The sequence below is a fragment of the Saccostrea echinata genome, unplaced genomic scaffold, assembly GCF_033153115.1.
Source record: "Saccostrea echinata isolate AGI-Se365-2 ecotype Australia unplaced genomic scaffold, CSIRO_AGI_Sech_v1 ptg000047l, whole genome shotgun sequence".
NCBI classification, from domain to species: Eukaryota; Metazoa; Mollusca; class Bivalvia; order Ostreida; family Ostreidae; genus Saccostrea; species Saccostrea echinata.
This window is the reverse complement of record NW_026889796.1, coordinates 2,902,203-2,927,949: the sequence shown is the minus strand read 5'-3', so window position 1 is coordinate 2,927,949 and position 25,747 is coordinate 2,902,203. Positions and strand designations below refer to the sequence as shown.

The window sequence follows — 25,747 nt, the reverse complement described above, 5'->3', positions numbered from 1 at the left end:
ACAGACACAGTTTTTTTTAATCAGTCAAACTATGGAAACATGAGGTTACTCAAGTTCAAAATCGGTGAAAAATTTAATTTCAACGTAAATAACATATATCATGTTTAGCTACACCCAATCTCGTATTTTTATTTTTTAAGCTCGGATATGCCATATATATAGCTTTAACAATTATTCCGAAAGAAGATGGATAAAAACTTAGCGTTCCTTTTGACTTTAGTTCGTAGCCCCCAACTACGGCAGCAAAGAAGTTTTAAAGCGCCAACTTAAATTAATCTGAACCTGAATTAATTCCCAAGACTTTCCTTATTTTCCTTAATCGTATCCTCTGAAGTGACTTGGTCATCGAGCCACTGGGATTTGATTGATTATCAAGCCACTGGGAATATCAAGAGAAAAACTGAGACATTCCTGCATCATGCCCTTCTGCAGATTCATGTTCTAACGCTATATTATGTATAATATAAGTACATGTACATGTATAAGCTCCTGGGAAAAAAATCATGCAAAGAAAGGTAATAAAATTGAAACGTTACCATTTAAAATTAAGTATTTACACACCGAAAAGAACCCCAATCTACCAACATCGATTTTATAGGCTGTTCCATGAGACACACATTTTATAATTTTGACTTTATTTCAAGAATACGAGGAGTGATTTTTTTTTACCTTTTCTCATTGACAAAAAACGCAAATTAGAATTGCATAAAGAAAATGATAACAGTTGCTTTGTTTATTAATTCTTAAAATCTGAGCCAGGTAAAGAAAACTGTATCTTTTCGTAATACCCACTTTTCTACAGGGGTAAATTTAAATAAAAAGAATAGTCCACACATCGGAGAAAATACTCATAATGATTCTTTATGATCTTTATTCCAATGCCTGCATCACTGAGTTACTTAAATCAGAGACATTTATGTTTCCGCCTAAGTTGTGCATTTAGGTAAAATTTCTTTTCTTCGAAATTAATTATTATTTTTTTGAATAAGTTCTGTTTTATTTTTCATATATACGGCATTAATTATCGATTGACTAAAGTGCACATAAAAGTAAATTTTTTGCCATTGTATATATGCATTTAATGTGAGTTGTTATTTAAATGTTTTCACTGTTTTCTTTCGTCAGTAAATCTTGGATCCACGCCTTGGCTTATACATTCAATATGCCATGTTTTGTGTATTTTGATCCCCGCGCGCTGACCATCGCTTTACGCAATAGCCCAGATACAATGTTTATGTATATATATTTAAGCCGTTAATGAAAACCCACCACCACCTAAGTGATCCTACCTCTATTACTCTTAATGAACTCTGGTGAAGTTTTACTTTAACTTTAAGATGGACTATTTTGTTTAATAATAATAAGATAGACTTTGGTCAATTTTGTTTACATCTCTATATTTAGAAATCGTGTCATTGTCAGTTCCTTTGCCAGACCACCAGCTTATCAATGGCAGCTTACACTAGGACTTTACTTCCGGTGATTCAAACTTAATGTGTCATCTCCCGAGGGAGATGACAATCATACATGTACCTAGTCGGACAAGGTTCCTCGACTATTTGTCAATCTATTACAGAGTTAATCTAATGATATGCTCTTTTAAATTTCATTTTAATTTTGAATTTTTACATCTCTTTTTATCTAATGAGTTAGCAACACCCAACAAAAATCTACTGTAACAATTTTTATAAGTTTATACGAGAATAAACTTTATAATTATTAATTTGACCATGCCTTTCAGTACGATATCAGTTTTTGATATATGATAGTGTATTCTTGATTAAGGCTTCCTTGAAAGCGTATACAGAGTTAAAGTACTTAATGGTCTTCCGACTATACATTTCTTCTCTTTTGTGATTGGTAGAAAATGCATGATGCGAATTTCAACGAAATGCTGATCAAGACAAGGGAGATAATTTTCTGGTGAGTTTTCGTTCGACTTAAATTTTTTTTCTTCAAGATTTTCAATCTTTCAAAAATCGACAAAACGAACAAAAGAAAAATGCAATCAATGAAACTGACACTTTAGTATTTTTTTTTTTTTTTTTTTACTGAACTATTGTTAATTTTCATGGTTAACAGAACGTTCTCTCTCTCTCCTTTTTTGACATGCAAACATTGAAATCTGTTGTCTATTTTTTATCCTTTGTTTAACGTTTTATGCTAGGGCTAATGTCTCAATTTTCTGTGCAGAGTTCAACTCTCAGATACCTCTTCAATAGACTGGCACGTCAATATTTTTGACATAAAGTAAAAATAAACTTGATATTTCAAGGATTATTTCAAATTGAACTAATAGCTTTATATTTAGATCTAGTTAGTAAATATCTATCTTAATTTAGGACAAACATGAGCGCAAGCATGTAATGTTAATGAATTAATGAAACACATGTATGGAGATAAAGGACCCTAATCAAGTTCAAAGTCCTTTAAAACAATACAATGTTTACAAATCGGGAGCAGAGCGAGCACGGACCTCCAAAAACATCAGAGGTAGAATCAGGTGTCATGGAGGAGTAAAGCATCCCCTGTCGACCGGTCACACCCGCCGTGTTCTCCTTGTAATGATTGGGAAAGGGAAAAATCCGTGGACAATTTAGTGTGTAAATAATGGCCTAACAATTAATATGTAAGAACGTCAGTCAGCATTCGACTTAATGATAGATAATTGCATTTGCTGACAAGGTCGTTGTATCGACCATAGACATTGCAAATCGATGATGTTGAATGATTCTGTTAATATTCTTGTTTCATCAACTTGTTTGTCAATAGTTTGCTTTTAGAAATTGTTCGTACGTAGAGCATGCTCCTGCGTATCGAATTAATTCGGTGACATAAACCCCACACGCAGGTGATAATGATATATTGCTACATAATAAGGGAAGATGACGGTAGAAAAGTTTAAGTCATTATGGTTTATCATGAAATTTTGTTGTTAGGTTACCAATAACGTCTTTTTCTAGTAAAATATCCAAATATGAAAAAGATGTGTCAGACTCTGTGGTATCTTTTATTTCAAGTTCACTGGGATATATCGAGTCGACATACGAATGGAAGTAACTATTGCTAATTGATAATACATGTATGTCGTCGATATATCTAAATGACGAGTTGAAGGCTCCAGCAAGTGTTTTCTTCTTCTCATGTATAAGGTTTTGGATAAATTGTTTCATATGAATACAAAAATAGGTATGCTAATAACAGGGAGCAATTGGTGCCCATGGGAATTTCGACAGATTGTTGGGAGATCTGATCTCGAAAAACTACATACTAGTAGATACATGTATTTTCAATCAGAAACTCGAGCATCCTTTTAATATCAACTTCCGAGTACTTCTGTGTATATTAACTAAATAGTTTTGCAAATGACCAATGACAAGGTAAATAAATTTACGAGTTGCATTTTTATTGAAAAAGCAGCTGTCTATGTTGTCAAAAAGCCTGGACTTTAGTAACAAACGCTTTATTTCTCGTGCTTATCACTGTGATATACGTGAGCCATCGGCAGAGGTGAATGAGTCGATGGAAGAGAGTGCTAATTTAATTTCTGTAAAAAGCAGTTGAAGATATACAGAATCAAGAACTACAGGACTCAAAAATAATAAGACCTGATAAGTGTATGTCAGTTTACTGTCTAAGGCTGTTGCTTAAGACGGCAAAGCTTTTTGAATTTTGTATGAATGAAAAATTTTTCAAGATTATCATTCCTAAAAAAAATTCGACTAAACGAACAATAGAAAATTATTCCAATAAATGAAACTGACGCTTTATTTTTTAAAAGCAATTATTAAAAAGTGTGTCCATATTTTCGTGGTAAACAGAAATGTTCTACATTGCATCCAAACTTAAAATTTATATTTTATATTCTTTTTTACCTTGTTTTGCAATGTCTTACACATGGAATGACTAATGTCTGTAAAAGGCTGATGAAGAATCGAAATACAAAGAACTGCTAAGGAATAATACGGCCTGATAGGTTGTATGTCAGTTTACTGTTTAAGGTAATTGCTGATGACGGCTAAGCTTTTTCATAAAGCTATACCGTTGATGACTATAAGTATAATTATTCCCATGGCTTTATGGAGCATCATCTAAGTTACGTTCATAATGAAATCGAGTTTGTAATCGGATTTCACTTTTTGCAGTCTTACGCATCCTAGCATGCATATTCTACTTATATATAACACAGAGCTCGAACCACTTTCAAACCTTCATATTAAGTAATTTACAAATTAGTATCTTACACATTAATTAATAACATGCTTATTAATTTTACTCTTCCGTCGTAAAATTGTGCACATTGAATATCCACAAAGCCGTTTAATTATTCACAGGTAAATAAAACGATACTGTTTATATTCCTTAAAATGCCGCATGACTAATTTTTTTTTTATACTAAATCAGAAATCTTATCCTTCCATGCACCTACTTATAGTCTGATTATGTTTGCTGGTTATCTAATTGAATTGTGGTAAGGCGAATACGTTTAAAACCATTACATCTTCAGCTATTCAATCCAGTCGACACGCATACAAAATACAATGGACACATATACTTATTTTAAAAGGTACTTTGTAGCAGTAAAGTATATTTAAGTTTTACATGTACATTAACTTATACAGGCTGTGACGAAACAAATGATCTGATTCTGCTGAAAACAGAAAAGTGTCACATTCTGTACATACAAGCAGAAGACGTCAAAAGGTCGGAATTCTTAATGAAATCTGTCAGTGGGATGTTTTCACTTTTCACTGAATACACAAAACCGGTTCAGAGTGATTTTGTGGTTATAGGTGTCGTCAAACTGCCACGCTTGATAAATTTGTAATGTCATTAGAAGATGCTCAATTCAGGTTCCGAATCATGACTTGATCTGATCATTCGGGATCACTCAGGTGTGGCCGTTCACCTCTGCTATAATCTTGACTGTGCTATATGAAGTCGTCGCTTTTGCATAATGCGGATAAGTGTTGTATTAATTTTGTCTTCGTATGAATCAAACTGTCACCAAGTACGTTATTCATTTAGTTAGAATTCATGTGCGATATTTTTGGAGTTTCGACTTGACTAAACTTCTTAATTTTCCTACCTGATATCGTAAGGATAAAATTTTGAATGTTGTGTTATTCGTGAGGAGTAATTTTCACAAATGTGAAATCAAAAGAATGTGTGTTTCTTTTTGTATCTTACCAGAGTTATTCATAAACCAAATGCTTTGAAAACACACCCCTTCATGTGTCAGCTGGCAACCTTGAGGCTTTTCTAATGTCAGGATTTCTTGTGAACGGCTATCAATCTGGGCTTGTACCAAGAAGCAACGCAGAATGGGTCAACATTCAAAAGAACACTTTTACCAATTGGGTCAACGAGCAACTGCGCATGCGCGGACTGTCCATCCATGACCTTAGGACTGACCTTGCAGATGGGGTCAGTTTGGTAGCACTTCTGGAGGTCTTACAGCGCCGACGTATATCTGGTGCTGTGGAGCGCCCAAGCAATCCCCATGAAGCATTGCAGAATTTAAATGTAGCTTTGGAAGCTATCGGAGAAGATAATGTTCGAATTGTAAATATAGGTAAGAAGTGTAGGCTATATATTATTATTTTTCAGATTTTTCAGGTCAAGGACACATTGAATCACTTATATATATATATATATATATATATATATATATATATATATATATATATATATATATATATATATATATATATATATATATATAATTGAAATATATATATATATATATATATATATATATATATATATATATATATATATATATATATATATATATATATATATATATAATTGAAATATATATATATATATATATATATATATATATATATATATATATATATATATATATATATATATATATATATATATATATATATATATATATATATATATAATTGAAATAATAAAGATTTTAATAATAATAAGATAATAAAGATTTCGTAGAAGATGGCACTTTAATCCACAGCGCTTTCGCCTCTTGGCTTATCAGTGGATTTTGAAAAGTGACAATAACAATAGCAACATGACATGTTGGTTGAATCGGAATTTAAGTTTGATTTGACTTACGTCTACGATTCATTAAAAAGATAAAACAAGGATCTTTATAGTGAAAAATATGAATATTGTATCTCAATGCATAATGATTTTCTAAACATCATGGGGGAAAATACAATTGTTACCGAGAAGGTGGACTGTATTTTTAGTTTATCTAAGTGCATTCTGTGAGTGTAGTGTTTTACTATTTTCAAGGTCAATGCTTCCTGGTACACATTAATGAAGACGCGTGTAACAAGATGATTCTGTCCACGCCTTTAGTCATTATATAATTAAATTAAATACTTGATATGCTTCAAAGTGATTTTTTCCAACAACTTGCAATCGTGGGGTATCCATATATTTTTTTATATTCACCAACTTTTCTAATTAATTCTTTTGATATTCATTTTGGTTAGCCTTCAGCGACTACAAAAAAAAATCAGTATGAAAGAAAAAAATATGCATGTTTTGATCAGAAATCCACACCTCACTTGATTGTGGGCGTTTTTATCTGAAATAAAAGTTGATAAACCTGTATAGTTACGTTTTAACGACTAGGATGGACTAGCTTTTTAAAATTGTTAAGGTATTCGAAACTTCTTGTATTCTTTATGAAAATAAATACTATTAGACCGACAAAAAATGTCATACATGTATTTGCAATGAATAAGCGCTCGAAGGTCAAGCTGTTTTTTTTTTATCTTCCTGGCTGCATATTTGGTCCATGTATTAAGCACTCGCGTTGGTCATTAAATGGGAAAGCACTTTTCAATGAACCGATAAAACATCAACAATATATTGGTTCCCACAAAGTATTACCTTTACAATGCTTTAATGGGGCATTAAATGTGAAGTTCGACTTTTAAAGTGGGCCTTCCTATTTTCTACCTTGTAATTAGTCTGTTCTAAACCGTTACAATGGTCAGGAGAATATTTTTTTATTATCCGTTTGACCCGACGGGAAACTTTGTTTCGCATTTCCTTTTTAATGTGTTTCAAATAATTATAATGTTAAGTTGCGCTGAAACAAAGTTAAGGAAGTGTTTTGTAATATATATTTATATATATTTCCTCTCAGAATCCTGCGAAATCTCTTTAATTATAACGAAATCAGATTGACCTTTACTTTAACTTAAACAATGTCGTGAACTCAATGCATGGAAGTGAGAACAATGACACAGCATGAGATTTCTCCTAGATTTGCGTAATTTGGTGAATATATAAATTATCTTTAGTATATGTTAACAGTTATCCTCCTAAGAAAGGATACTTTGTCCATTTCGCGGCGGGCCTTTAATTAGGTCCAACTATGCCGTAACACGACCATATCAATACTAATCGCCTTTGACAAACGTTTTTATTAAGTTGAACAAGTTTTCTCCAAAACGATGTTCATTCCACCTCACTTGCCTTTCATATTATTTTTATGCTCAAGCAGTCGTCATATCTGTTGTTTTATTAATTATTTGATTTCGTGCACATCGTTTTATGCCAGGACATAAGCTTCTTAGCTGAATATTTCCTAGGACCACGGTGGGCTCTTTGAGTTTCACAGGATATAAATTGTGTCTAGTGATACATACATTCACGTAGTTTAACCCAGAGCAACAAAAATTTAAACATTGCATCTTGAAAGATTAAATCTTGGATGATAAAGTGGATTCCAATATAAATGTCAATAAAGAAAACTGGAATAATGTCTATGGATAAATCTTTTTTTTTTTTTACATTCAACTGTTCTATTGTGATGCCAACTCCTATTTTACTCAAAGTGGATTAAAAAAAACTCTTGAAACTGATTCGTAATTATTGTATTCCCTTTAGGTTGTACAGATATCACAGAAGGCAACATTAAACTGGTTCTTGCCCTCATTTGGCAGCTGATCCTCCGTTATCAGGTGGGACTGTCTAATATCCAGCACAAGAACTGGATGTTGGCATGGCTACAAGCTGTTATTCCGGAATGTAACATCACTAATTTTACAACTGACTGGAATGACGGAGTAGCCCTACAGTAAGTCTGAGGGTTTTTTTCTGAAAATATTTTTCGTGATTTGACAAATTTATATAGTCCATTATGCGGTAGTCACCTGCATGTATTGCACAGGGCCCAATCAATGATTCACATAAGTTCAATCAAAATTTTTTAAAGAGCATTAATGGGAAAGATTCAATAAAGTGTCGTATGCGTATGTCAACACCTAAACTAGAGTGTTATTTTTTTTTTTTTTACAAATAACCGCCCGAGGCAGTAAAATTAATTGTCTTTTGGCAAGATTTCATGGCTTTCTAGCCTTGAGAAATGCACAAAAACAAACAAAATTTTAGTACATTGCCAAACAGGTTTAGAACCTGAGGAGAATTAATTGTAAACCTGAATTACTGGTACAAGTATTGCTCGTGGTTTCTTAACCGTCTTTTACATGGTTATATGTATGTGTTTTTATGTATGGTGCGTGTTTAAAGTTTAAATATTTACCATGAAATCAAGAGTAAAACACAAATACAAATAAAAACAAAATTTCTCTTACAAAATTCGTTACACAACATATGCTCCAAAAACGCTGGATATAAGTTGTCTATTGGTAACAAAGCAAACATTTTTTTTCATTATGTTGACATTCTTAGAATGTACTAAGTATAATAAGTAAGATTCTGATCTATGCCCTAGTGACGGTGTTAGAATATGACGTAATTGTCTGTGACTACATTGAAAACCATTTCCATATAAAGAAGTGAGTCAATGTAGGATTATCACATAAAAAGACTTACAGACACTTTTGAAATCGAATTCACTTTCGCAAAAGTTCCTTGTCGCAACCTTTTCCATTCAAATTCATCAAAATGAAATATGCGAACTGAAGTATAATTGCGGACCAAATCTAGGTTGGTTTTTGAGACATTAAAAAAAATGATATCCATCAATCTTAATCATGAAGGTGATTTTTATTTATTCTTGTGTCGTACATGTAAGCATTAAGTCCAAATAAAATTTGAATATCTTTTATCTTACAACTTTATCATTATGATATCGCTTTGAAGTAAGTTGCGTGTCGATCTAGTAAGAAATTATTGCTGAAACATTATACATTCTGAACACGGTATGTTGATTGGAACGTGGAATAGAGCGAAAATTCACATTTTTTTTTTTCGTTTTGAAATTTATAGCTGAGAGAAATTGTATTCAATAGTCTTTTGGTATTTGTAACAAATGTATTACGCCATTTTAATATTTAGAGACATTGGACAATCTGCAAAGATATATATATATATATATATATATATATATATATATATATATATATATATATATATATATATATATATATATATATATATATATATATATATAACCGATTGTTTTCTCTCTCTTAAATATCCCTTCAAAATAATTTATAAATCTAAGTATCTTCAGCCTTAAAATTGAGGAAAAATACATAATATAATGATATCAGTTGGTCTAAACTAGGGTAATAATCCCTTGACTATTCCGCTGTTCCACTTTTCCGCGATTCGGCACTTTTTTGCGAAAAAAATTATTTTCCGATAAAATCGCCTAAAAGCAGGACGGCCGACAATTTAGCATACTGAAAGAATTAAATGGAGAGTACAAGCTTGTCATTATAAGTAACATATTCAGATTTGAAGTATGGCCTGATACTCTTACACAGATCTGTTTGTTACTTGAAGCGCATCAATGACCCTGAATGGAAAGTGTCAGGTCATAATAACATCGTCAAGTTTCAGAACAGAACTGACAACTGTTATGAAAATCACAGGTACTTGGGTCTTGGTTTATAAATATGAATGTACCTTATTGATATGTAAAAAAAGTACTTTTTTTACATATCAATAAGGTACATACATATTTATAAACCAAGACCCAAGTACCTGTGATGAAAATAGGAGATTCATTTCATTTTTTTTTTCACAAAATTGAGCTGCATCTAATGTTCTTGTACTCTAATATATCAGGAATTTCATAGTAATATTCTTCAGAACTGTAGGGTATTTATCAATCTAAATGAATCGGGACAGATTTTGTTTATAATAGAGCTTTTGAAATAATTTTTTATGCAATAAAATCATTTTTTATAAAGATAAAATTGCCTTTACTTGTGTCGTGTAAGTCGGTCATGAAAAGCTAACATGGTACATTACAATTTTGTATTGCAGTGCGCTGATAGAATTCTGTAGTCCCGGTTTGTACCCAAATTGGAAACATCTAAGGGGACAAAACAGGCAAGTTAAAGCGAACCTACAACATAGATCTAAATCCTTAGAGATATACATATGCTTAGCAGCTACACGCACAACATGTGAAAATACGTCATTTTAGAGTTTAAGACTTTTTCTGTTTCAAATACAGTTCTTTTTCTAAATTCATTTTTATATTCATTCATGATAAAATATGGTATTTAATTAGAGATTAAATTATGCTGTTTTATGTGGTAGATTTATGAAAAAAAAGAGAAAAATCTTATTTTAATTAAAAGGATCATTTTGTCTACATCAAGTGTTCAACTTGATTGTAGTTTAAACATGACTATTATGAATCAGTTCATCTTTCAAGTGACAGGTTTCTGTTGAATAATGATTATTGTTTTTTACAGGCTCAGCAACTGTCAAAATGGAATCAAAATAGCCCGCAAGCATTTCGGAATTCCTCTCATTCTTAATCCAGAACACCTCGCAAGTTCCCAGCTGGACGAGCTATCCTGCATTACATACTTATCATATTTCTTAAAAGTCGGATCCCCAGGTTTTAACGCCACGCTTCAGCGCGTTCAGTCTCTAGTCAGGGACATCCCAGTGTCCAATTTCACGGTTAGTTTACCACCACTGTAAGGGGGTAAGAATTTAATTAGAATTTGAATCAATGCAATTGCATACATAAACAGGTTTGTTGGGCAAACTGTTTGAATATATTAACGCTTATAGCTGATAATGTGTATTTATTGTATATTGTATGGAACATAATAAACTTGAGAACCATTTAATTATATTGTTTTTCTCACACCAAAAATTCAGTTCCATTTAAAAATATTTAAAATAAAACATGAAGTGTTCTTTTTTTCTATTGCATTGTCTATAAGTACATGTACATTAAATTCATATATACACTGTAAGCAAGTACAATATAATGTACATAATATTTAGACTTAAGGTGAAATGTCCCTCTGGTAAGAGAGATAACTTTCCAATGAATTCATTCCTAGCTGTTCGGTGATTTGTCTTTCCAGAGATTAATACATGTAATAAGTACCTCTATATAGTCAAATTCTACCAAATTTAAATTATGTTACAAGTATTGAATTCTATTTTCATTTGCCAACATTTTTGATAGTTGCTTATAATATTTGACCTAAAACTTTGTACTCAGTTCTTTTAAACTCTTAAAACTGATTCAGAGGTATTTTTATCTCTCAATAAACTTTTTTTAATGCTACAGTATTTTATCATGTATTGGGTGCAGAATATCTATTATCAATAAAATTTTCTCCCTTAACTTTCATTTTGAAGAAATTAACTCTTGTAGATAGAAAGATAAAACTTGTAGATTGGTATTTTTTTTTTATTACAAGCACATAAAACAATGTAGTATTCTGATTTAAAAAACAACACTTTATTATGTTTTCTGATATGAATTAAATATGTATATGACACTGAATACTATTTTCATATATACCTCATATTTTATAATTTTATGTTGAGATAATAAATTATTGATCTTTCTTTTCACTGTCTCAAATTTTCTTCCTATCATGATTAGATATAATAATAATTCGTTTCTGAAAAAGTAAGCAACGCTTCATACTTTATTTTCCATTTGAAACTCATGCTCTTTGTTGTTGATGAAAATCAATGTTGAGAATTTAAAAAAAAAAAATGGTGAAATTAGAGCAGAGGGATATTACACCTTAATGGCTTTTACAAAGACGCCATGTCATGTTCATAAATATATTCTTTTAGACTGACTGGAACGACGGACGAGTCTTGTGCAAGTTAGTAACCAATCTAGGGGGAAGCCTTGGGGACTACCACACCGCCTCTAATATAGAAAGGCTGCAATACGGTTTGTAAATAGAATTCATTTTATATTGACATTTACTTCATCAAATTCATACTGTTGCTTTTGGCATTCTTGCTTTTCGTCCTTAAACGGAGATCAATTTATTAACTAGTCAGTTACATTTTACTAATCAGTGAAACATTGTTTCTTCAATGCATAATTAATATCTTGCAGGTATTGATGGCGCACAGTCTCTCGGTATTTATCCAGTAATTACTGCAGCAGATATGGCTGAAGAAGACTCGGAACATCTCGGCATTATGGCATATGCTGCAAAATTCATAAATATGAAACCAGTTTCCATATCAGCTTTTTCAAAGTATGAGCAGAAACAGGTAAATCACTAAATGTGAGAAAATATAAGCCTAAAAATCATTGTCATGTGATGCGTCTTGTTCTTCAGATTTTTTAAAATATATCCTTTTTAATTACAAAGCATTCTTACATTGTTCATAAAATTAACATATGTGCATGGAGAATATTTTTAGATAATATTTACCGTGCATATTAGTCAACAGGTCCACACACCATACAGTAATTTAAATGAGTAATAAGAGTTGATGTAGCAATATTGGCATTAATTTTCTAATAAATAACAAAACTTACTTGATATTGTTATAGTAATTGTATTTTTAGATAATTGTCTGTGACGAAAGACAAACCGTGATTCCTTCAGAAACTGTGATTCCAATTCAAAATACAACAGACTCAAAATACACAATTATCCAGCCCGGTGCCAATAAACCGGACAGGACGAGGTCTTTCCGAATCGAACGGATTAACAATGGACCAAGGGTCAGTTCCTATCAAATCAATGGGGCAGAAACTAAGTCCGAAAGTTCATTTCGTATTGACGGAACCTACGTCACGTCTGATCCACGACCAAAACAGAAACCGGAAGTTAATGGCTATCATGACACGGTAGATAGTAATGTTACTTATAATCTTATTCGACAACCTTCACTGAGAAAAGCAAAGAAAATCCGCTCGGATCCGACTGGAGGGGTTAAAGTAGATACGTACTCTGTTGGTGTCATCATGTCGACAACGGTAAGCAAAAAGTTAATTTTTAAATCTTATTCTTGCCGAGAAAACCATACGCACTCCATATTTGGAATGAACTCAATAAAAAAGCAGTTCACGCTAATACTTATAAGTAATTCCCCCAAGAGAGTGAGTAGGGCAAGAAAAAGAATACAATGTATAACGACCATATTTTGTACCTAATAAATGAATGGCCCGATATTTTTAATTATGGTAGCATTTTGAAGGTGTTGTCAAATAAAAATACTCTACCAAAGGAATTTACAAAATCTTGATTATTGTCCAATTAATTGCACCTTGAATTTTACATTGAAGTCTATGGGAAGTGCATGTGTTTTTAAGATATTGTAAAAAGTAATTTGAACTTCATACAAATCTCTTGTTGAAAATATGCATAAACTCTCTCTTTATTAAAATATGTAATAAAACGAATCATTTACCACAGTTATTTGACAAAATTAAAATTTTCTTCTTTTCATCAAGGGCAGATAACTCTTCAAAAACATTTAAGGTGCAAAATGGCCGGCTTCTTTTATGATATCAGTCATGTGAATTTGGTTCATTTCACTTTCATCGTTATCTAGCAATCCATATTTAACTAGTTTAAAATGATTCAAAATTGTTCAATATACCTTCGTTATACATTGAATACCTTAAGGGAGTTGAGGGAGGGATCCTTAAGTTTACAGATTTTAATTTAAAGCTAGGATACTTATTATTCAAAGGCTCTTCCATCTTCGTGTTTTTGTTTTTTTTTTTTTTGGGGGGGGGTCCATATTCAACAAGAGGCCCATGGGCCACATCGCTCACCTGAGTAACTTTGGCCATGCTGTTCTTTACCAGATTTCCCCCCATGTAATACATATTGTGGGCCCGCCCTACCCCCGGGGGTCCTGATTTGAACAATTTAGAATCTACACTACCCCAGGATGCTTCCACATAAGTTTCAGCTTTTCCGGTCCAGTTGTTCTTGAAAAGAAGATTTTTAAAGATTTTTCGTATATATTTTAATGTAAAACTTGGATTCCCTATTGTGGCCCCGCCCTACCCCAGGGGGTCCTGATTTGAACAATTTAGAATCTTTACTACCCCAGGATGCCTCCACATAAGTTTCAGCTATTCTGGCCCAGTGGTTCTTGAGGAAAAGATTTTTAAAGATTTTTCCTAAATATTTCAATGTAAAACTTGGATTCTCTACTGTGGCCCCGCCCTACCCCCGGGTGTCATGATTTTAACAATTTAGAATCTACACTATCCCAGGATGCTTCCATATAATTTCAATATTTTTGGCCCAGTGGTTTTTGAGAAAAAGATTTGATTTTTTAATGACCCCACCCTATTTTTGTCTTTTCTTGATTATCTCCCCTTGTAAGTAAACTTGGCCCTTTATTTTAACAATTTACACTCTCCTTCACCCAAGGATACTTTGTATCAAATTTGGTTAAAATTGGCCCAGTGGTTCTTGAGAAGAAGTTGAAAATGTGAAAAGTTTACAGACGGACGGACAGACAGACGGACGGACGACGGACAACGGGTGATCAGAAAAGCTCACTTGAGCTTTCAGCTCAGGTGAGCTAAAAATAGAATAAAGAAATGAATACATAAAAGAATATAACATAAAAAGAAAATTAAAAAAGAAAATGAAATTTGTACGAACCTGCAACCTTTAAATTTTTTTTTTGACATTAGAAAGCAAAAGTAGGGATTGGATTACTGATCACTAATTTAATCCCTATTTCATAAGCTTGGCAAGTAGTGCCAGTTTATAAATAGAGGGTTTTTTTCTTAAAAATTCCTGAGGATATATATGTCATTAAATAAGTTGAGTTTATGGCATAGACTGACAGAGAGGGTCTAAGAATAATATAACATTCATATTAATTGGAAATTTTGCTTTTAAATGCATAATAGGAAAGAGGTCTATGGTTACCTTTTTCTCGAAGAGAAAGTGAAATATGCAGTGTAGGGGTTACTTGCAGACAATGATTTTTAAAATAAAATTCCATATGCAAAATAGAAGAATGTTAGGCAGCAAAATAACGAATCATATCAGAGAAAATGAATACCGGTATAATTAATGACATGATCAGAAATTCCCGGTTAAAATGTATAACTAGTTTCTCCGTTTACTTTTCAGAAAAGCAAGTACCGAAATTGTTCTTCTTGCCGTTAAAGTTTATAATTTTTAGGTACATAAAACAATGACAATCAAAATTCCCAGAAAATTTCGATAGGGTCTTGACAACCACAACGGTACCTAAAAAATATAATGTCGATCCCGATCCGAAGTCTGGTTTTATAAGACTAATATTCTACGTTATTGCACTGAGAAGGGGACTGGGGAGAGGGTTGAAAGTAAGGAAGGTAAGATCATACCTACATGTAGACATATAAATAGGACTTGAAGGTTCCTAGAAACCTGAAGGTCAAAGGTCAAGGTACCGGCATTACATTGCTATCAGCAAATTCCGCCGGTATGTTAACAATAAGCTTGATCTTTGACCCAATTATAAGTTCAATGTCAAGAGGCCCGTTACAAGTTTCTAGGACTTTTCGTGTAGAAGTTTTAGGTTCTACCCCAAGAAGTGAAAAACTTTGGATCTACCCCTTCAAAGCAGCAGCCAATGATTGTCTGGCGTATCTTAAGAAAATATGGTTGATTAGCATAAATGACACTTTTATTGAGTTCATCGATGTCGAATCTGGCCAGGATTTCCTGACACGAAGATAAAGATATTGGTTGCTTAAATCTTTGAAAATGTTGCATTCCTCATGGACTCTAATACGTTACATACTCGTAGACACGCAGAGCCAATGCTGCGTGCTTTATAAAACCACTCCAAGACAATAAATATGACTTTAAACTGAAAAAATCGCTTTTTTAATTTAACAGACAGATGATATTTTACTGAAAGATGATATCAAAATCAAAGCTGTGTCTCCAAATGGCCGTGTGATCAAAATGTCCGGTGTTGGTACATATAATGCACAGTTCGAACCCGATGAAATAGGTAAATTATTATTTTTGGCTTCGAATTCCTCCTGCCTTGGTGTAATTCTAATTTAATGAACGATTCTTTGAATATAAAATTGAATTTTACGGCAATTTTGTTAGTTTTTAAAAGAAAATGGAGATAAAAATGAAATTTTCAAGAAAATTTTATGACGTAGGAGCAAAATTTGATGGAATTTATTGTTAAAGACAAAAAAATTTTTTGTAAGGAAACGTAGCGTTTTATAATTTTTTTAGAGCCATATCTTTAAGAGTTTGACTATTTTTCTTTAATTTTTTTTTGAAAGGAGAATGGAGGGTTGCCTTGTATTGTCAAGGCAAACGTATCGACTCGTGTCCTGTAGATGTTTGTGACCCCTCAAGGGTCAGGGTCATTGATCTAAAAGGTGGAATTGTTGGAAGACCGAATAGATTTAAAGGTGAAAATTGAAAACAATTTTGAAAATTCATTAAAAAACAGTTTTAATTATTCTTCTATTTGATATCTGAATCTTATATTTTTATAAACCTTTTTTGTCTATTATACTACTTAAGCTAATGATAATAAGTATTTATCACTTTTCAGTTGATTGTTCCGAAGCTGGTAAAGGGGATTTAGAAATTTTCGTAAAAAATGACAAAGGACGTGTGTCGTCCTTCTGCTCAGACAATGGCCGTGGCATCTACAATGTTAATTTCACTCCTTACCTCAAAGGATTACATTACGTCACAGTCAATTTTAACCGGGCAGAAATCAGAGGTTAGTATGACATGTCGTTCTTCCTTTTTCTGACAACAAATAAATAAAATAAATACAAGTAACACTAAGGTACATGTAATAAATGTGAGGTTTGAATGTTTTGCTTTGTTTCATTCATAGCTCCAAAACAAGTCGCTGACGTTTGTAAGAACTATAGTCTGTCGATCTTTTTTGACTAAAATCGTGATGAAAACTAACAACCCGTCATTAACCACCACGACCCTAAAGTTTTCTGAGTGCTACCATATTATCATGATATACTGTGCATACTAAATTGCACATCATTTAATATAAATTTAAAAATTAATAGATGTGTTAAAATTGGTAAATTTAGTGGGAAACCAGAATAATTATCCTGATATGCATTTTAAAAAAAATTAGTAAGACATATTCATGGAACTATAAAAGTATATTTTGAGTACGATTATACATGAATATACTTGTACATTATATTTTTTTAAATCATATTCCTTTTCAATTAGTTACGCTTTAGTATGGGCAAGAAGTGATCGTTAAAATTGTGAATATTGGTACTTTTTAAAGTTTTTATACTACAATGTATGAAAAATAAATTTGTTTCAGACGATGAAATTTTACTTGGGGCAGACGGTGAAGGGATGCATAGGCGTGCTATTTTCTACTCTGAAATAACTGAAGAAGAGGATGGAAAATTTAAAGTGAAAGCATCTTGTATGTTATTTAACGCGTCACGAATTTCTAATGCTATGACAGTTTGTAACGCTTCTATTTGCTTAATAAACAAGTTTTACTAAAGCTTACAAAATTGTTTGAATGACCCTTACAATGTAATAGCCATAAACGCATGAATGACCCCAGTATGAAAAAGAAACAGGAGTATGTATCTTGTTACGATTTTGTAGGTGACTGGCAGATTGATTACGTCACGGGTGGACCATTCGAAATCTCAATATCGGATTCTGTGGATGTGAAAGTTTACAGCATGAAGGATGGCACGATCTGTAATCTTCCTCATCTGATAGGTAATGGGATCTGATAAAACAAAATATCGTGCATGTCAATTCAAAGGGACTTGCACAATGGTATGACAAAGCAATTTTTCATTGACCTGCGAGTTTTTTTTAATGATACCAAAAAAATTGTATCATTAAAAAAAATAGTAAATAATCAACGCTAGAGTCACTTAACAGAATTGAAGTTTTTTTTACACTAAGGGAATATTTAATAGGTTTTTTGCCTTTAATTTGATCACTTTTTTATACTGTAGCGGACTGCTCAGAGGCTCCGGAGGGGAGATTGGATGCGGAAATCACTTACGGTCACGAGCGATTCCCCGCCACTGTTACAGAGACGAATCCAAAAATATATCAAATCACGTTCCGTCCAAGGGGCAAAGGAACGTACAAAGTGTGGCTAGTGTACAGTGGTTTGGTAGTAAAAGGTAACTCTGTCATGATTCTAAAATATATTAACCTTCATGTTTGTTAATGATACGTGTTGACAGTGATGATGTCGAAAGCTGTCCAAACGAAAGGGCATCTACCGCTCATTCTCTTTAGAAAAAAGCTCAATTTATTGATTTATGTAAATTAGAGAAGGGTTTATATTATGAATTAGTATGTAATTCATTGTTTACAGGTTCGCCGTTCATCATTGAAGTGGATGAACTAACAGCTCCGAAAGCTGAAGGTGATGGGTTAAGAAAGGGGGTTGTGGGCCAACCCGCTAAATTTAAGATTGACTCCAGAGGGTTTCCGGGTGATCTGCATATCGACATACAAGGTTCATAAGTCTTATTTTAGGTTATTTTCTCACTCTGTGATGTAAATGAATGTAATTTATTTAACATGAACATTTGAAATTAACAAAACTAACATTTTAGGTCCGCACTATCCTATTAACTTCACACGAATACCTGACAAAGACGGCACATTTAATGTAACGTACACCCCCGAGGAAACAGGGCCTCATAAAATTCGTATCAATATCGATGGTCGACCAATAGAAAGTAAGTAATTTGTTGCGGGGCGGGAAAAAACAAACTTTCATATATGTTTAGAAAAAAGTCAAATATTAACGATAATGGTTATACATTCAATCTTTTTATGCAGAGAGCCCTTTTACAGTAAAAGTCGTAGACCCAAATAAAATTCGTATATCCGGGGGATGGCGCCCTTTACTAGATGACAATGAACGGATTCCATTGGTCGTAGGAAAGGAGAAGCAGATTCCATTCGATGCCTCGGATGCTGGACCTGGTGAACTTACTGCAGACGTTCGTGGGCCAACAACAAAGATTCCAACAGCCGTAGAGATACGACCCGGGGGTCGACACACGCTGGTGTTTACACCCGAAGAAGAAGGTTACCATAGTTACTAACTGCTATTCTTATGTCTGTACATTGAAGATAAAAGTCTATCAAGTACATGTACATGTATTTTACCTTAAGATTCTTTTTAATATTATTGGTGCTTTTTGGATTTATTGTTCAAACGAGATCTATATACTTGTAGAAATTTTGGGTGTACATTTCAATTTGTGATATTTTTCTGAAGATTGTGGTTAAAGCAACGTTATCCATAGGATCTTGAAAAAAGTACTAAATTTGTAATCAATCTAAGCATCCTGAACATTTCAATAGGTTAAAATAAATAGATCGAATACTTTATTTATATGTATTTTCCCCACTTTAAAAGTATTTTTAAAAAGTGATTTCTGTTCATCACAACTTTGTTATCTTCGAGCACTTTTCATGGAATAAATTTAAGGTATCCTAGTGTATTGAAAATTAAAAAAAATAACTAAGTGTTAATTAACACCTTTATACAATACAATTTTCTTGATGTCCAAAACATTATCCTTTAGCTGTAATGTAAAAAGACTTGTTTGGGTTTCAGGTGATCACTATATTAATGTAAAGTGGGATGATTTTCCACTACCCAACACTCCGTACCTAGGATACGCCACCAAGCCACCACCGGACAATGGCGGATTATTTAGACCTGTAATTAACCTTAACCTTAACACTGGATCGCCAAGGTATCTGTCCCTTATATAGTTGCTAAAATTGAAACGTCTAAATTTGAGTGATAAGCATCTACATATATACTGGAAACGAAAGCAAAAATGAGAACAATATGCGGGAACTATTATGATTCACAGGTCTATCTCATCAGACGAGCAGCCCAGAGTCCAGCCAACACAACTTCATAGCCCACTTCATAGCCCTGTTAACATCCTCTTTGAGCTTCCTAAGGTAGCTGTTACGAATTCAAACACATATCCAGTGCCCGCTCAAGACTACCCTGATAATGCGACATCTCGAACCACATCACCAAGGTCCATAAATGTCATTCGTAGACCCTCTGACACTGGTTATCCCAAAACAAGGGTTTCCAAGATGTACCTTCCACAAAGAGCAGGTATTTTTTCATTCTTTCTAGTGCACCTTGCATGTAGTATTTAAACAATTTCGACGACAATTTTAGGATGATGGACAGGCAATGAGATGAATTTGATCGCAGAAGACCCTCTATGCATATGCATCTATCAAATTGAGAGTGAAAATTATCCAATTTTGGAGTGTAAAACGAAACACCTGAAATGGCGGAAAATTCTGTTTTTCCTGGACTTAAAAACCTTTCATCGACTTATGAATTTCATTATTTGAATTCAATATTTTTGTTTCTCTACAAATTTTTAATAGAGAGTATGTATTCTTCGACAACCGGGAATTCCGACCTTCCCGTGAGAGTTAACGTTGTGCGCAGGTCCAACACTACAAGCCAAGGATCGAGTCAGCCCTCCACTAGGAGATCCTCTGTTAAGGCATACCCTGCTCCTACAGCCCCTACTAAAGACCCCTCCAAGGTTGTGCTGAGCGGGAAAGGGCTCAAACATGCTCATCTCGACAAACCAGCTGTGTTCAGTATAGACGGCCGAAACGCTGGAGAAGGTTAAAGTATTTTCTGTTGTTTGCTACACATTTTAAACAGTCTAAGATTACGCTGACTATATTTTCGATATTTTTTTTACAAAATATACCCACTTACCAATGTCACGCAGCATTTACAAAGCAAGGTTTTCCTTATCTGGAATTAATTTAATGTCTGTTGTTTATGCCATTGATTCGCGTAATTAATAACATACTTAATATCCTCTTTACTGCATTAAGCTAATTTCCATTAAAACAAAACGTTTCCCTTATATATATATATACGAGGGGTTATCAAAAAGTTCGTGGACTGATGCGATAAAATTAATACTATGTAGTCGTTGATTACAAAATTTATAGGGAACATAAAACAACAAAATTTGAAGAAGTGTTGAAAATTTCAGCTTGATATGTTGATTATTTGCCAAATTATCATTAAATAAAAAGGGAATTATATGATCACCCGGCGCTGTCGCCGTTTAGTTTCATGACGTCCGACAACGTCATTAATTCTCAATGCACGCTCCTTCTGCCTCAATACACTTATCTTGATGAGATTCTCTGGAGTAAAGTAAAGACCTAAATCCGTCAAGTTTATATGAATTTACAATGTCATGAACTCCTGATTTCAATGCATTAATATTGTAATTATTAAATCAATACATAGGAAAAGATCCTCTCTTGATTTTGCCACATAATTTTTCTTGTCGGCGTTCAATGTCAACCAATGATCAACGTCACTTTTCGATGTGACTGACTTTGGACACCCTGGCTACAAATCGATATTAACCGTGTGTTTCTTTTCTTGCTGAATCTCTTTTGGTATTTAAAAACAAGTATTTTCGATGAATTTTATTTTTCTGTAACCTGTTAAACATTTTCTAAGGCTATGCCAGGTTTTCCAGGGGCTGAAACCTTATAGAATGTTGTAAAATGATACCCTACCCCATTTCGACGTTATTTTTAACCCCTTTTTTGTTTGGACATTCAAAATAAAATTTACGATAAAATTTCATTGAATGTACAGAATGAAGTAAAACTTGCAACTTTTACGAAAAAATTGTGTCATATCACTTGAGTGAAATAATTGGATTTTCGGATGCCAAATGCTCATGTAAGATAGAGTTTTTCTAAGTTACACTCAGGTGTAAAATACGTTCTTTTCGAGGTTGCGCCGCCTGAACATACCATTGCTTACAAAAACATTTACGATTCACTAAAAAAATAAAACTTATGATTTATAGTTTATTTTACAGTTAGAAAAGATGATGCTTATTAATTGTTTAAAAATTCATTGATGTACATATAGCGGTTTTATTTTTATGGCGCTAGTCCACGAACTTTTTGATAACCCCTCGTATATATATATATATATATCTATATCTATATCTATATATATATATATCTATATATATATATATATAATTTAAACAAACGGTCCTTTTGAAAAGTAACTAAATAAATTTATTTTATTCAGTTACTTCGTGTTTCACTTTATAGTAAACTTGACATATGCGTGAATAATTTAGGGGAACCGGAAGTCAGAGTAACAGGCGTCAATAGAGAGATTCCGGTTAAGATAGAGCATACAGGTCCACTCCAGTATAGATGTACCTACACACCGACGGATCCTGGCGCTTACCTGTTAGATATTACCTGGAATAAACGGCCTCTGAAATGTTGTCCCTTCAAAATCAACGTCAACCAGCCGGTGTATCCACACAAGGTGAACGTCAGCGGCCATCCGCTCAAAAGCGGCGTCGTTGGGCGCGATATTCAGTTACATATCGATCCCCGAAATGCAGGAATAGGTAATCAGATTTTGCTTTTGTTCGTGAATTGCAATCTTGAAGAACCATACATGTAATTTTTTAAAATTTTATTTCATTTTATTACAAGATATATGCACAATTTGAGAACAAATTGATTTTTAAAAGCGTATTTCCTTATCGTTTAAAGGGGATATAACGGTTAAGTGCGTTGGACCTCAAATGTCGGAGGTACCTGTAACATTGGTTGACAACTATGATGGAACGCATAGTGTTAAACTCAGACCAGCTCAACCAGGGCGCCATATTCTGCATATTATGTATGGAAATGAACATGTCCATGGTAAACATCTAAGCAGCATCAATTAAATTACCCCAATGTGTTTTTTTTTTGTTTTGTCTTGTTCATAGTACAAGTAGTTTAAAACACTTTGAAAGAAAAGACGGTAGTAAAATTTAGACTTTATTCTTTATTGCAGGAAGTCCGTATGCAATTGACATAAAAACAGCACGGAAGCAGCAGTACCCAGTGAGAGTGTATGGTCCCGGGGTAAATGATGGAATTCTCCCAGAGTTTGAGAGCCATTTTATGGTGGATGCACAAGGGGCCGGAGCGGGAGAACTCAAAGTCGTCATCATGGGCCCAAAAGGTATATGTAGTGAGCCTACTGTTAAAACCATTCTTTTGTATTGTCCAGTGTAAAGCTTAAGGAATATGAGATTGGTTTTTAAAATACTGTAGGTATTTGGAATGACGGGAAAGGTATTTGGAATGACGAGAAAAAAACTCCCAAAATTTATTAAGTGTTATATTTCTAGGAAATCTTTTTTTAAATAGGTGCCTTTAATGTGGAACTAAGCCGTACTAGCCAGAAGGACAAACTGGTTCATTGCCGCTACAGTCCAGTAGAACCAGGTCTTTACACCATTAACGTTCTATGGTCTAACGAGCATGTAGAAGGAAGTCCATTTAAGGTTAATCTCGCAACAAGTCAACTGCAGCTAGAGCGCATGCTCATGGAAAGAAGAGCTTCTCTGCCTCGATCTTTATTGTCCAGTAAAGAGGCTCAAGGAGAACCGGAAAATCAGAACATTCTGTATTGAATAGGATTTCTATTGGGACTCTTTATGTCTGACATTTTCGTTTTATTTCCACTTATAAGATTTTTTATCATGTATAAATTTTGAATCCATAAAGGGAAAAAGAAAGATTTAAAAAGCAAAGGGTATGAAAACATTAGTTTATCGTAACATTTTCTTTGAGGCTCGTATTTCCTTTTCCAGCCATTAAGTAAAACAAAGGCGTCCTACAGAAAGCACATCGTTACATAGCTTAATGTAAACAAATTATTCATATATAAGTAATGATAATCAAACACTGTCATTTATTTGAAGAATTTTATTGCTGTTTGAATTAAGTAACGGACATCCTAAGGTGAATATTGACATGTAGTTATCCTTATTTACGTATCCTCTAAAAGTCACCGACAAGTGAAATGAAAAATTATAGGATAAATCAAAATGCTTCAAAGATTAATTATCAGCAATAATCAATGCATTGGATGACGATACATTAATGTCTTTTTAAATTTGATCATGAGCTGCTGAAAATTATGTTGCAGAATTGGATACTCTGTTGTAGAATCATGACGCTTTTATCATGTCACAGGAATTTAAATTTTTAAAGGGCACTTTTTTAAAAGTAAAAAGTAACTCTTTATTTTGATATTTTAAAAAATAAATATGCAAACAGAAAAAATAGTATTTTTATTAATAATTTTCAAAACACATAGATAAGAGGAATAAAGTTTGACTCCTTTCAACTTTCCACATTTATTAAAATATTATATATATGCATCTTGTATGTCTAAGGTTCTGAACATATTTTACTCTCTTAATTTTAATAGGTAAATAATATAATTACATATATTTTATTGATAATTTTTAGTTTTCTAGTAATTTCTTAAATGACTAATTTCCTCAAAATGTGCTCTATCAAGATTCTAGGTTAAGTATATCAAATATATGAATCGGTTGAAAAACTACCGTTAGAATATGTACATTTTTGAAGTATCCATAGAGATCTCGTTTGATTATTGTGGTTATTTTCCTTTACAAAATGTAACTTTTTAAATATATGTACATTAATGTTATTGCATAAACAATACTTGTTATATATCCTTTAAAAAATTGAATATTTTTATTAATCATAATAAACATACTCTGTTTTCAAATTCAGAATAAAATGTTTTCCAAACAAATCCAGAGGGACACACTAAAGAGGAACATGTGATACTTTCTAACGTTAACCTGAGTCACTATAGCCTGCTGCTTTTCATCAGTAGATTTTTTTGATATACATGTATTCCTGTGCAAAACTTTGATTGCCCAAAGAGGGGGAGGGGGGAGGGGGGTACTTGAACAAGCTTGAATCGACACTACCTGAGAACACTTCCTTATTAATATAACAATCCTAAGCTTTGCTGTTCTTGTGATGAAGACTTTTTTAAAAAAAAAAAAAAATCCTGTATATTTCTATGCAAAACTTTGACCGCTCATTGTGGCCTTGCTCTACCCTGAGGTGTCATGATTTGAACAAACTTAAAATTCACTACCCGAGGATGCCTCAATATGAATAAGACTAATTTTGGTTTTGCTGTGCTTTAAAAAATTAAATCGTGTATATATTCCATATAAACTTTTCTTTGTCTGCAGTGGCCCTACCCTAAAAGGCTATCCCTGGAGGTCATGATTTGAATATAAAACTTGAATTTACACTATCTATCAAAGCTTCCACATAAATTTCATATCTTCTGATCAAGTGATTGTTAACAAGAAGATTTTTAAAAAGACACAATGAAATTTTTCCTTATTCTTAATTATCTCTCCTTCTAAAAGGACATGTCAGGACTACAGACAGGGACAAACTAAATGGAAAAGATCACTTGTTTTAAGTGAGTTAAAAAAAGGTATATACTTGAAAGAGAATAAATATAACGATATACATATATTGTTGAATAGTTTAGAGAAAACATCATCCGAGGGCATACGGATCTATTGAACAGTTAGATCGTTTTTTCCAAGTAAATGCTTTCTTGCTTTCGTCACTCCGATGTTCAGTATATGATCGCAAAT

The 25,747-nt window shown here is 33.0% G+C and overlaps 1 protein-coding gene across 1 annotated transcript; it reads left to right on the top strand.

The window, feature by feature from the left end:
• The first annotated feature begins 4,699 nt into the window (after window positions 1-4,699).
• On the top strand, window positions 4,700-24,798 carry LOC133202393 (filamin-C-like). The gene is made up of 23 exons (XM_061338209.1): window positions 4,700-5,575; window positions 7,885-8,074; window positions 10,237-10,302; window positions 10,674-10,887; window positions 12,034-12,136; window positions 12,308-12,468; window positions 12,770-13,183; window positions 16,071-16,188; window positions 16,478-16,609; window positions 16,756-16,929; window positions 17,512-17,619; window positions 17,811-17,930; window positions 18,176-18,349; window positions 18,547-18,690; window positions 18,791-18,916; window positions 19,020-19,271; window positions 19,807-19,948; window positions 20,072-20,331; window positions 20,616-20,864; window positions 22,373-22,654; window positions 22,803-22,955; window positions 23,092-23,262; window positions 23,451-24,798. The coding sequence occupies exons 1-23, from the start codon at window positions 5,266-5,268 to the stop codon at window positions 23,714-23,716; spliced, it is 4,329 nt and encodes a 1,442-aa protein (XP_061194193.1). The 5' UTR covers window positions 4,700-5,265; the 3' UTR covers window positions 23,717-24,798.
• Window positions 24,799-25,747: the final 949 nt, after the last annotated feature.